Raw genomic sequence first — 14,710 nt, 5'->3', positions numbered from 1 at the left:
TCAACCTGAGTGCAAAAATGGAGGCTCTAGACCCTTCCAGAGCTGAGATATCGAAACTCAAAATTTCGACCCCCCCAAAAAAACGACAGTGGTACCCCTTATGTTTTTTTTTTCGGGCGAAAAATGAAGTTTCTCCAATCTTCTCAAAACTCTGGATTCTGATAGAGGGCCATGAGACTTCAACCTGAGTGCAAAAATGGAGGCTCTAGACCCTTCCAGAGCTGAGATATCGAAACTCAAAATTTCGACCCCCCAAAAAAACGACAGTGGTACCCCTTACGTTTTTTTTTTTCGGGCGAAAAATGAAGTTTCTCCAATCCTCTCAAAACTCTGGATTCTGATAGAGGGCAATGAGACTTACACCTGAGTGCAAAAATGGAGGCTCTAGACCCTTCCAGAGCTGAGATATCGAAACTCAAAATTTCGACCCCCCAAAAAAACGACAGTGGTACCCCTTACGTTTTTTTTTTCGGGCGAAAAATGAAGTTTCTCCAATCTTCTCAAAACTCTGGATTCTGATAGAGGGCAATGAGACTTACACCTGAGTGCAAAAATGGAGGCTCTAGACCCTTCCAGAGCTGAGATATCGAAACTCAAAATTTCGACCCCCAAAAAAAACGACAGTGGTACCCCTTACGTGTTTTTTTTCCGGGCGAAAACTGAAGTTTCTCCAATCCTCTCAAAACCCTGGATTCTGATAGAGGACAATGAGACTTACACCTGAGTGCAAAAATTGAGGCTCTAGACCATTCCAGAGCTGAGATATCGAAACTCAAAATTTCGACCCCCAAAAAAAACAACAGTGGTACCCCTTACGTTTTTTTTTCGGGCGAAAAATGAAAATTCTCCAATCTTCTCAAAACTCTGGATTCTGATAGAGGGCAATGAGACTTAAACCTGAGTGCAAAAATGGAGGCTCTAGACCCTTCCAGAGCTAAGATATCGAAACTCAAAATTTCGACCCCCCAAAAAAACGACAGTGTTACCCCTTACGGTTTTTTTTTTGGGCGAAAAATGAAGTTTCTCCAATCTTCTCAAAACTCTGGATTCTGATAGAGGTCCATGAGACTTAAACCCTAGTGAAAAAATGGAGGCTCTAGACCCTTCCAGAGCTGATATATCGAAACTCAAAATTTCAACCCCCCAAAAAAACGACAGTGGTACCCCTTACGTTTTTTTTTTTCGGGTGAAAAATGAAGTTTCTCCAATCCTCTCAAAACTCTGGATTCTGATAGAGGGCAATGAGACTTACACCTGAGTGCAAAAATGGAGGCTCTAGACCCTTCCAGAGCTGAGATATCGAAACTCAAAATTTCGACCCCCCAAAAAAACGACAGTGGTACCCCTTACGTTTTGTTTTTTTCCGGCGAAAAATTAAGTTTTTCCAATCCTCTCAAAACTCTGGATTCTGATAGAGGGCAATGAGACTTACACCTGAGTGCAAAAATGGAGGCTCTAGACCCTTCCAGAGCTGAGATATCGAAACTCAAAATTTCGACCCCCCCAAAAAAACGACAGTGGTACCCCTTACGGTTTTTTTTTTTCGGGCGAAAAATGAAGTTTTTCCAATCCTCTCAAAACTCTGGATTCTGATAGAGGGCAATGAGACTTACACCTGAGTGCAAAAATGGTGGCTCTAGACCATTCCAGAGCTGAGATATCGAAACTCAAAATTTCGACCCCCCCAAAAAAAACGACAGTGGTACCCCTTACGTTTTTTTTTTTCGGGCGAAAAATGAAGTTTCTCCAATCTTCTCAAAACTCTGGATTCTGATAGAGGGCCATGAGACTTAAACCTGAGTGCAAAAATGGAGGCTCTAGACCCTTCAAGAGCTGAGATATCGAAACTCAAAATTTCGACCCCCAAAAAAAACGACAGTGGTACCCCTTACGTTTTTTTTTTTCGGGCGAAAAATGAAGTTTCTCCAATCCTCTCAAAACTCTGGATTCTGATAGAGGGCCATGAGACTTAGACCTGAGTGCAAAAATGGAGGCTCTAGACCCTTCCAAAGCTGAGATATCGAATCTCAAAATTTCGACCCGAAAAAAAAAGAGCCTCCATTTTTGCACTCAGGTCTAAGTCCCATGGCCCTCTATCAGAATCCAGAGTTTTAATAAGATCAGAGAAATTCAAAACTTCGACCCCCAAAAAAACGACAGCGTTACCCCTGACGTTTTTTGTTTTTTTTTTGTGCGAAAAAATAAGTTTCTCCAATCTTCTTGAAACTCTGGAGTCTGATAGAGGGCCGTACGACTTAGACCTGAGTGCAAAAATGGAGGCTCTAGACCCTTCCAGAGCTGAGATGTTGAGATATTTATAATAGCATAAATGCTACGTGGGATCTCAATATCTCAAGGGTCTAGAGACTCCATTTTTGCACTCAGGTCTAAGTCTCATGGCCCTCTATCAGAATCCAGAGTTTCAAGTTTTTAAAAAAATAGTGGGTTATTGGACAAACAGTGAGTTCGCGGACAGTGGAATTTTGGGACGGCGCTTGGTGCTACAGACCCCGGGGGCCTCCTGAGTGCGGCAAAATAGTTTTTTTCACGACAGGAACTTTAATTAAAATGTCTATCAAAAACACTACCCGAATCCCCATGCAATAGATTGCCGGTGGGACCGCGTCCAATTTCAGCATATTGAATGAACTGCGGAAAAACTTAAAAAAATATAGTGGGTTATTGGACAAATAATGGGTTCGTGGGACGGGGGCGTGGCCCAGGAGTGGTCCCGAGACATTTGGCTAATATAGTGGGTTATTGGACAAATAGTGAGTTCGTGGGACGGGGGTGTGGCCCGGGAGTGGGCGGGGGTTGGTCCCGTGACATTTGGCAAATATAGTGGGTTCGTGGGACGTTTGGAGGGTGGCTCCACCGAGGGGGCCTTTGTGGAACTGCCTCAGGGGTCCCGAAACTTCGGGCTCCTCCCGTCGGCCCCCCGGGGTGTCGGGGCGTGCCCGACCCGCCCGCCCACCTCGCCCCTTTTGGCGAGGCCCGGGGGCGCCGTCGGCCAGTCCCCCAAAAATTAGAGTTACTGGAAATCGAAATACAGTGACTTGCTGGCAACCGTCCTGCCAGTACTGTAAAAATACAAGAAAACACAGGATACACACAGGAAATGACTCTAACATGAATGCATTGATTGATTCCTAGGTTTATTTTGTTATGAATAAAGAAATGTGCAATATAAAGGAAAAACCTTACGATTAAAGTTGTAATGTTAAAATGTTCAAGTTTTTGTTCTAAAAAAAGAAAAATGCACACAGAAAATGACTCTAATATGACCAGATTGATTGATTCGAAGATATTTAGTTTGTTACAAACAATGTGCAATCTGTAAAACAAAAACCTCAAAATTATAGTTGAAATGGTATACTGCTGGAATTTTTTTGACCTTGAGAAAAAGCTTAAAGTATAGACCAACAAATGTTTCATGTTGGTACATTTTTTGGGAAGTACACCTGTTTTGACCTGATGTCCATTGGATTGGACAAAAAAAAAAAAACATCACAATGAAAGCAATTATATAAAAAAAATTTCATTTGTTTTTATAGAAACCTCATGAGCTGGGAAAATGTACTTTTATATTTTTCAGAAACTTGAAACATAATTCAGGTCTGAGGGAGTTCAAAGAAATGGTTCACCCAAAATGAAATGGGACAGAATAAAAAAAATTCTCAGCAATTAAAATATCAGTACCTCTTTTATTATTTAATTGTGCTGTGGTTGAACAGATGATTTTTCAACTGGACGACACGTCCATCCTGAGAATCTTACCACTTTTTACAAAGTCAAACCCCGATACACACACAAATATGGCTCCACATACACACTTTCTGGCCAATGATAAATAACTAATATAGAAGAGGAAACTGTTACAGTTTTGTAAAAGCAACCTATGTAACTCAGTCACAACATAGAAATGTCATTTTAATATTGTTGATGCTTTGCAACACAAAATAACTTAGGTCTGTGTAAAGTCACTTCTAGAAAGGTATCACAGATTGTCATTTTGAACACCAGACTGAGATTGTATACATGAATATATTTTAAGTCTTGGTTACTGACCAAAATTTCAGGTTAAAAAAAATTAAGCCACATATGTTCAAGGTTAGAACAACAAGGTTAGAATACTACATAAATACAGACCTCGCCAAAACAGGTTGCATAAAATTTCCCATAGGGATATAAATATATATATATATATATATATATATATTATCAATATAAAAATATATATACAATAAAATACTTCTTTACAAAAAGTCTTTAAAACACAACAGGAATTACATCAAGGTCATGTGTACATTGGTCCTATAGAGATCTGAAAAAGCAAAATTTTTCCTCAGCAAACATGACCAATGAAGAAAATAACAATCAGTCAGTACATACAAAGGACTTGCATTAGAAAAAGCAAAAACTTATCAAAGGTTGGTCTGGTATGTAGCCCCTAAGAGGACATGTTTTTTTAGTTCTCTTGCAAAAATACTGCTTTCCACCATTCACAAATGTATTGACACATTGTTTCTCTTGTAATCCTCTGAGAATAGATATTTCTATTTCGGTGCTTTTGAGAGCGAATGCAAAGGGGAATACAATACTTTCGCAAGAAAACGCAAATGTTCTGTAAATTAACGAAAATGTTTAGCAAGCAAACAAATGTTTTTCCAGCAAACGCAAAGCTTCTCATGCGAACAAAATCTTTTTGTGCGCAAACACTCTTCTGCGAGTGAGCAAAAAAGTTTAGCAAGCGAACACAAATGTATTGTGAGCAAACGCAAAAATTCTCGGACGAACAAAACCATTTTGTGGACAATCTTTTTTGCGAGTGAACCCAAAGTTTCTAAGGGGAACGCAATATTTTTGACAGAAAATACAAATGTTTTGTTAGTGAACGTAAATGTTTAGCAAGCGAACACAAATGTTTTGCGAGCGAACACAAAGCTCCTCAGCCAAACAAAATAATTGTGCGCAAACACACTTCTGCGAGTGAACAAAAATGTTTAGCAAGCGAACACAAATGTTTTGCGAGAGAACAAAATCATTTTGTGCGCAAACACTCTTCTGTGAGGGATCGAAAATGTTTAGCAAGCGAACACAAATGTTTTGCGAGTGAACAAAAAAAGCTTCTCAGCCGAATAAAATCATTTTGTGCGCAAACACACTTCTCTGAGCGAACGAAAATGTTTAGCAAGTGAACACAAATGTTTTGCGAGCGAAGACAAAGCTTAGCCGAACAAAATAATTTTGTTCACAAACACACTTCTGCGAGTGAACGAAAATGTTTAGCAAGCGAACAAATGTTTTGCGAGCGAACACAAAGATTCTCAGCCGAACAAAATCATTATGTGCGCAAACACACTTCTGCGATTGAACGAAAATATTTAGCAAGCGAATAAATGTTTTGCGAGCGAACACAAAGATTCTCAGCCGAACAAAGTAATTTTGTGCACAAACACACTTCTCTGAGTGAACGAAAATGTTTAGCAAGCGAACACAAATGTTTCGCGAGCGAACACAAAGTTTAGCCGAACAAAATAATTTTGTGCGCAAACACACTTCTGCGAGTGAACGAAAAAATGTTTAGCAAGCGAACAAATGTTTTGCGAGCGAACACAAAGATTCTCAGCCGAACAAAATCATTATGTGCGCAAACACACTTCTGTGAGTGAACGAAAATATTTAGCAAGCAAACACAAACGTTTTGCGAGCAAACCCAAAGCACTTCTGTGAGGAGGACGCAAATATTTTATGAGCAAACACAAATGTTTTGCGAGATAATGAAAAGTTTCTCAGGAGAACACAAAGTTTCTCAAGGGAATGCAGTCATTCTAAGAGACAACGCAAATGTTTTGTTGTAAGCAAACAAATGTTTTGCAAGATAATAGAAAGTTTCTCAAGGGAACACAATATTTTTGCCAAAACACAAATATTTTGTTAGTGAAAGTAAATGTTTAGCAAGCGAAAACAAATGTTTTGCGAGCGAACGCAAAGCTTCTTGGGCGAACAAAATTATTTCATGAGAAAACATGAAGATATGAAAAGATAATGCAAAGTTTCTCGGGGGAATACAATACTTTTGCAAGAAAACGCAAATGTTTTGTAAGCATACAAAAATGTTTAGCAAGCGAACACAAACGCAAATGTGTGTTTGTTAGAATGGAAATGTTTTGCAAGAGAATGCCAAGCTTTCCTCCAATCACCTTGTCCCTTTAGGGGCTCCTAGATTAGCCATTGGTACAAGGTCGACTGTGAAATGACATGATTACTGCTTCTTCAGCTTCTGAGGTCCTTTTGGTCAAAGATGATCTGGGTGGCAAAATATATGCCAATTGCACCAAATATGGCAGAGGAGGCGATATACGTGGTGACGGACTCTGTGAACTGGACGATCATGCCCATGAAGAGGGTAGGGAAGACCTGAGACAGAAGGAAGGTGCTGTCCAAAATGGCAAAGTCTAGTCCAACTCCACGTTTCTCAAAATCCTCTGATTCCAGGCCATTCTGAGTGTGCAGAGGTGGGTAATACTCTGGTTTATCTCTATTGTAAGGAGCATGCCCATTGGAAACGCCACTCTTGTGGTTGAGATCTCCATTGCCATTGTCTAGTGTCAGACAAACAGAATCCCCTGTGATGGTAAATCCATTTGTGTGCGTTTTTTTGGTTTTGCTGTTTTGCATGTACACCTGCGATGAGAAGCAAGTGAGACATCACATATATGACAAATATATCTAGCTTTTATTTTAGGGCTTCTTGTAATTTTATAGGTGCCATACAAGGATGTCAATAAATTATAAGGAATATGTCATAGTTTCTCTCTCTCTACATATATATACACGTAAATACTATTTTTATAATTGACACAGACTTTTTTAAGATTACATCGGCAAATGTTGAACGTTGGATTCTAATTGACCTATAAAAAATATATTGTAAAACTACTTACAAAAATATTTTGACTCTATATATAGAATATGCATTTTTATACAAGCTAAGAGAGAATATATATTTATTTATTTAATGCTTACCTCTTTCTCTTTGTGGTAGTGGCAGGTGAGCGTGTAAGGCAATGTCTGCAGCGTTGCATAGGCAAAGCCAGTCAGGGCTGACATAGCTGTGACCAACAACACACTCTTGGACAAGCAGATGACCAGAGCAGAGATGGTGAAACACACCATGCTGCTCAGATAGACCGTCCGGGACCCGAAGAGGCGCACCAGCCTGCTCATGGCCAGCGAGAAGAAGGTTGAGGTAGCGCACTGCAAGAACAGGCCCAGGCTGCCCATACGGATACCTGTAGAGGTGACATTAGAGAATTTCACAATAGAAACTATGAAGTATTGAATCAGCACTTTGCACAATCAAATATTTGTTATATTACCGCTTAAATATGCTTCAACTTTTTGTTCACCAAATCAGCATATTATAGAATGATTTATAAAGGATCATGTAACACTGAAGACTGGATTAATATGATCACAGAAATATTTATTTTATTTTAAATTGTAATAATATTTCACAATATTACTGTGTTCTTACTGCATTGTATTTATCAAAATGAGCTTAAGAGACTACTTTCAAAAACATTAAAGAAAAAATGTAATGACCCCAAACTACTATTATACAAAAATAATGTTACAGGTTTTGCTAATACTATATTTTGATAGTCCACTTTAGATATAATCTTAATATATGTCATTACTCCTTACATATATTAACTGACATTTATTATACTTTAAATTCAGTGTGTGCACCATTATTTTCAACAAGTGCATGTCCAGGTAAACAACATTCCCCAGCCCTTGCGGATTTGACAGATGAGGTCATTTCAAACGGTTTGGTTTGCTTTGACCATTTGAGCATAATGGAGAATGCTTGCTTTGAATAAATCCTACGAGTAAAGTTGACTAAGGCATGTGTTAGCAGGCTTTGGCGTTGTACTACAAACCAACAACCCAGGAACTTTCCTCACAGTAGGAATTTATCATTTAAACACAATTGCAGAGTGCCGAGATGTTCACTGAACAAGCATCTCAAACATTTTTCGTTACATGGTGCAGTTACACAGTCGACTGCACTGTTCATTTGTTTGCACACTGATCTTGACCACATCTGTCAAAATGTTTTGCTAAAGGAGCGCTCTTGTGGTGTCAAAGCTCAGTGGGAGGCATCCAGATGGGTGTAGATTTTGTAAGCCTGTTGTTGACTAGCTAAGGACATGCATTCGTGTTTATGGACATAGCTGGAAACTTAAGCACAAAGCTGACGGAGGCCACATGTGGAGGTGAACACAAGTTCACAGTCTTGAGACAGATGATATGGCTAGAAGACGGAAATTAAAGACCACCAATACCCGGAAAACAAGTTCATGGACAGTGAAAATGATTCTCTAGGGAAAAAAGCCTTTTGACCATAGACAGTGAAATGAGATGAAGGGTCTGTTAATGTTCATTATTATGCATTATTAGTTATGGTCCCTTAACACTAACAGACACACCTCTTGTCTGAGTCGGAGAGCAATCTAAAATAAATACTATCAATCTCTTGGGGTATCAAGTAATGAACTGCTTAAAATGCAACATTATGTCAAAACAAATAGTGATTTTTTACCTTCTTAAATATGTTTAATATGTTTGTAAAAGTTTCATTTTATTTAACGGTATACATTATTTCTTAATGTCATTTTCTCTCAACAATGCAATTTTGACCCAGTGCAATTTAAAGTCAGGTGTGACTTATTTTATGGAAAATGTGGTAATCAATTTTAGATTTTTTTTCTAACTATAACAATAGCCTTGCTAAATTACATTAGTGAAAAAAAGATTAATTAATGTAATGAATTGCTTACAATAAAGACCAGAAATGTGCCTTAAGAAAGTGAATAGGGGTGATTTTGATTTTATGTTGACTAAGTCTTACTCGCCTTCATCATAGCGTTGCCGGAGAGCAGTTCCCGGAGCAGCGCTGGGAACTCCTTCGTACAGTCCCTCACCGACGAAATCTGTGTAGAAGAGCATGAAGGACATGACACCCATCCAGCTGCAGAGCTGCGCCAAACACAGCTGTCGCATGACGCGTGGCACGTGGCAGTAGCTGCGATAAATGACCGGTGTCATGGACCAGCAAGTCCTCAGCAGGCACATGAGCGGGCCAGACTTTAGAGTCCGCAGCTTACACTGAAACAGATAGCAGCACGAGCGCGGAAAACACCGCCCAGGCTCCGACGGTCCCGGTTCCATGGTGGACGAGGGTTCCTCTGATACTTTCATGGTGACTAACACGCTGACCACGAAGATGAGGATGAGGAGGGAGAACAAGCACTCAGCCTGACCACCCAGGTAGAAGGACAGGAGCCCACCGCTCCAGTCCAGGGCGGGTAGCAGGTAGCCCACGCAACCTCCAAGGCTAACCATAAAGGAGAACATGGCGAAAGCCTGTCCGCAGTCGTCCTGTTCGCGGTAGAGGTCCGAGAGTAACGCCTCCAGTGGTGTAAAGCACACCTGCCCGCAGAAGTCTAAAAGGCCCACGCCTAGGATGAGCAGGCCCACCTGGAGAGCCTGGTTGCGGCGGGTGCTACCCCAGCTCAGGTTGGCGGCCAACACATCAGCATGTGGTATGATCAAAAGGGCTATGAGAACTCCCAATGACAGCAGCCATATGAAGGGTCGACGCCGGCCGTAGCTACTGTTGCAGTGATCGCTGGCTGAGCCAATCAGGGGGATGAAGAGAAGTCCCAGAACAGGTCCAATACCTAAGAAAAATGTCATAAGAATATTAAAGCAAGACACCCCAGGTGAATAGTATAAAACAGATATCACCATACTTCCCCAGTTGATTGATTATATATAATAGCAATATCTAACAAGTTCATGAAATGTTGTTTAAATATGCAACCTTGGCATTATCTAATTAAATATGCACTCATTTGCAAACATTTTCAGAACAGAAATCTGAGCTGTTGGATAAAATCCTGTTTAAAACCAAATACATTTTCACCATATTGTTAGGAATAAAAAGTACCGGAATTATATATGAACAACCTGCAGAATGTAGATAGGAACACAACTGTAAAAGTTTGGTATAGAAGTGCTACTGAACTGGAGATTTCTGGCTCTGTACATGAGGAAAAACAACTCATTTTTGAGAAATGATATGTTCTTTTAAAGATATGTAGTGTAATTGAAATGTACAGATGCAAAATTGATGAAGTAGAATCAAAAAAACAACCTGTAAAGTCAATTTGTGCCTGACCAAAAATGGTTTTCTATGGAATCACAGCAAATAAATAAATGTAAAAAAAACAAACTTTTTAAACCTCTCATGAAAAGGCAAATAGCCCAAAATCTCACAATTGACCGGTGCATGAAAAAATAATGATTTGCCTGTAGTTTCTAGCCTTCAACTAATAGAGAAATAGTCACTTGAGACAACATTTATGTCAGAGAATCACAGCTGTGGCCTCCATTCCTTCATCTCTTGGCTTGGTCTTAAGCCTGCTAAAGCTGCCTGTAGTTTAAGGTGACCAATCTCTGGCCCAGCTTCCTCGTCACAGCTTTTCTAATTGAAGATGACGACTCAGTCAGTCCACTGGTTTGGCACAGATTCCCATTTTGATTCATGTCTAGATCTTCAGGAGCTATTTTTATTCAAGTGCGTGGTGGAAAGATGCCCTGAACATGCTCAAAAAGCAATTAAGAGGCCATTTACACACTACACACTGTAAAAATGTTAGCTAGTTTTATGATAAAGCAATGTAAAAATCTAAGAACTTATTGACAAATTATATTATTGTTATAATCTGTATGGCGTTTTTTATTTGATTTTAGGATGTGCATGTTAATATATGCGTCAAGTGTACAGATACCAAAATCCCTGAAACAAATTCAACTGGACTTTTTTTACAGTCTACTTTAAAATTCTAATATACACTAGTGTTCAAAAGTTTGGCGTCCATAAGATATATTGGTGTCCAAGAGATTGAAGATTGAAGAGTTTCGCATCCAAGATATTGAAAAAAGTCTCTTATGCTCACCAAGACTGCACTTATTTGATCAAAAATGTGATCATTTCTTATTGTGCAGCTTAATATTTTAGTGGAAACATTTTTTCAGGATTCTCTGATGAATAGAACTTTTATTTATTCATAATTTAATGTGTTCTCGCGGAATTCTTTTTTAAATCTTACTGACCTCAAACTTTTGAACGGCAGTGTAACTTTATGGTGAGTCATGGTGAGTAATTATAACGTTTGCAAATAAGTAAAACTCACACACGCGTCAATTAAACCGGAAAGTGGAAGCAGGTGATGAATATTACACCTAAAACTATTTTAAGGTAACCACTTTTTAAGGCATTGAGCAGGTATTGACAAACCATGTGAGGAAAACTGGCGAAGAGAAACCATGGAAGTGAACAGCCAAGGAAAGTGAATTTAACAATGTCGGTCAACAGTGTCTGTAAGTCAACACAAGCTGTTTTTCCCAAAGTGGAGGGCGAGTGGGTTTCCTTTGTGCTGTTTGCGACAGTTTGAGACGATTAATCACGTTACTCTCTTTTATATACTACACAGTGCAATTCATTATAGTCATTCTAATTGCTCCTGAAGCTCAAATGGAAAAGCGTGGCTTTAACAACAGCAAGGTCATGGGTTTAATTTCAAGAGAAAAATGTACACATTTAATGCACTTTTAGTTCAAAAAGAGGTCTCAAAACAACTGAACACATGACCATCAAACTGGTCCATAAAGCTCAGACTATAAGGCATGCATTTCTCAGGCCACCATAACAGGAAAATGAATAAAATGCCTCCAAAACCCACTCCGTTAAGAACCAGTTCAGCAAAACCTCTGGAATTACATACAACCACACATGAAATTTCTCCAAATGAGCAGCAATGGCCTTTTGGTGGTTTTGAAAGCACTTCATGACAACGACATAATGAGTTTATAAAGCTTGTGAATGGAAATGAGCACAAAGGATCTTTTGACAAAGCTGTTGACAAAGAGAGCGGTGTGGAGTATATTTTAACACACCAAATATCGTCGGTCCGTCTGGTGTGAAGTGACCGCGTGCACGTTTGTGAACTGCTTTCCTTCTGTTTTGGTTGCAAGGCAAATAGTCTTGGAGAGAGATTCATTTACAGCAAAAGCCATGTGGAAGCCATTTGTGGGCACAAAATAATGCATCTGTAATGCATATGGCACGTTGAAAAATCTCAAATACAGAAGCCAAATATTTAGACTTGTAGGTCTGGTTGTTCTAGGACAAAAAGAACACACCTCGGTGTATTTAAACAAATTTCTCCTGGACACTGTCTCTAGTGGACACAAACACATGATTCTAAAGAAAAATATATATTGTATATAATAAAAATAGATAAAAAAATATATTACAATATAAATATATTACAAAAAAAATATAAAACAATACTGTTCAATACTGTTAAAAAAAATTAGACTCATCAAGGTTGCAATTATTTGATCAAAAATACAGTAAAAACTGTAATATTGTGAAATATTAAAAATTAATATAACAGTTATCTAATTTAATTAACAGTTATCTAGTTTAATTTATTTTTAAATGTAATTTTTCTCCTCCTCCTCCTTCAGTGTCACATGATCCTTTCAGAAATCATTCTAAGATGCTGATTTGCTGCTCAAGAAACATTTCTTATAATTATCAATGTTAAAAACAGTTCCTTAATATTTTTGGAAACCAATATATTTTTTCAGGATTTTTTTGAATGAATAGAAAGTTCAAAAGAACAGCATTTCATTTGAAATGTATATAGTTTATAACATTATAAATGTATTTACGCTCACTTTTGACCACTTATTGATGCGTCCTTGATAATAAAAAGAGAAAAAAATCTGTATACACAGAATAGTCACATTTGATCTATTTAATGCCATCATTTCTGAATAAAAGCATCAATTTCTTAAAAAAATTTGGAGAAATGGAAAATGTGCGCATTTAAATTCCTCATTTGACTATATTATCTGCCGAAAGTCCAGAGGAAAGTCCTACAGAATTTTAACAGGATGCAATAAAACTATACAAGCTTCCATACAGCCGCTGACCCCTGGAGCCTGTGGGCCTCTTCCTGCAGCCCGGTGCCTTCCAATTAGCACCCGATTACCACCTGGATGAGGCAGCGAGTGATTTAGCCAGTAATTATGATAATGACCCCATTATAGGATCAACTCCTTAATGGGAAACAACCTTGACTTGCTATTTATAAGCGCAGCCCCTGGTTTAAACATTGGATTGACATTCCACAGTTGAGATGAAGCCTTACCTAAAACCATCGTCATATACTGTTCCTCCACACCAGCTTCCAGCAGCAGAGGCGGCACATAGGTGATCCCAGCTGCCACGCAGATCTCCAGGCCACATGTCAGCGAGTTCAGGAGGACCAGACGCCACTGAGACCTCCATCCAGACATATTTACAGAGGAAGGGTTTACCTTTCTCCCGTGTGTCGGTGTAAAAAGTCTACTGAAGCTTGCTGGAGAAGGAAAACGGCACAGGCTTGGGTGCCCAGGGACGAGGTGGGCGCGCGTGGTGTGGGAGAGCAGAGGTGCGGACTCTCAACGGGCTCAGATGAACTAGGGGATCCATCGTGTCTTCAGCATTCTTGATCTAAAAGAAAGAGTGAAGTCAACTTTATTTATATAGCTCTTTATAAAATACAGATTGTTTTAAAGCAGCTTCACAGTAATAAACAGAATAAATGATGTAAACTTCATCAAATATGAGACAAATTCAAATTCCGCTGTAAAGAAGCTCTAAAAAAGACAATAGTGTCATTACTGAACTCAAGTCAGTTCATTGTTGATTCAGTTCAGTTCAATAACTGTGTAAAGTTCAATTATGAAATTCAATTCTGCTATAAGCAGCTCTACAGAAGAGAAGACAATAGAGTTGTTATTCAGCCCAAGTCATATCACTGTTGATTCAGTTCAGTTCAATAACTGTGCAAATGTCATCAATTATGAAACAAGTTAAATTTCAGCTATCAGCTACAAATGTCAGTTCACGTTTTGTTCTCATCCAATATAGTCAATCAAATCGACAATTTTACTGAATTTTAAGCGTCTTTTAAATGAAACAAAAGGTGTGCATGATCCATTTGTGTGATGGACAGTATGAAACGCATTCCAGCGGAGGTTTTTCTCCCCATTCTTCACCCACAGGCCACACTAAGGTCACCCTGTCTGAGGCCCGCCTTCCCTACGCTCTCTGTCATTAGCTCGTTCACTCAGTTCCTCAATGCAGTTGCCACCTCTAATTAGCAGCCTTTGTTCATGAAAAGCAACATGAATGAGTCATTTTTACTGCTTCCAGTGGAGAACTGAGCTTTGAGAGCGTTACTCTGTGACTGCTTTTCGTTCACCTGGGGAGATTGTGCAATTATGAATTTTCTATGACTAATATCAGGGTTTGTTTTCCTCAGCAGGTCACTCATGCTTATTCTGGAACATTCCAGTGAGAAACACTGTGATGGTTGTTGACTTGAGACTGAACTTAAGTTTACAAGTATTTAAACTAAATTTGATTATTAGAAAACAAATTCACAGAGCTATCCATGCCGTGACATGGATTCAGGTGCATGTATATCCTGCTAATTACTCGGCAAACAAATTTAAATACTTAGCAACTAACTAATCTTAAAAAAAAGCTTGAGATTTGCTCATAGAAGTAAAAAAT

At 38.9% G+C, this 14,710-nt stretch overlaps 1 protein-coding gene across 1 annotated transcript; it reads right to left on the bottom strand.

The window, feature by feature from the left end:
• Window positions 1–3,270: 3,270 nt before the first annotated feature.
• LOC120459057 (solute carrier family 45 member 3) lies at window positions 3,271–13,640 on the bottom strand. The gene is made up of 4 exons (XM_039646962.2): window positions 13,299–13,640; window positions 8,925–9,752; window positions 7,030–7,295; window positions 3,271–6,687 (listed from the first exon to the last, which is right to left on the bottom strand). The coding sequence occupies exons 1-4, from the start codon at window positions 13,444–13,446 to the stop codon at window positions 6,277–6,279; spliced, it is 1,653 nt and encodes a 550-aa protein (XP_039502896.2). The 5' UTR covers window positions 13,447–13,640; the 3' UTR covers window positions 3,271–6,276.
• Between the last annotated feature and the right edge of the window lie 1,070 nt (window positions 13,641–14,710).

This window comes from Pimephales promelas, chromosome 25, assembly GCF_988280905.1.
Source record: "Pimephales promelas chromosome 25, fPimPro1.hap1.1, whole genome shotgun sequence".
Taxonomy (NCBI): Eukaryota; Metazoa; Chordata; class Actinopteri; order Cypriniformes; family Leuciscidae; genus Pimephales; species Pimephales promelas.
This window is presented reverse-complemented; position numbering and strand designations above follow the sequence as displayed.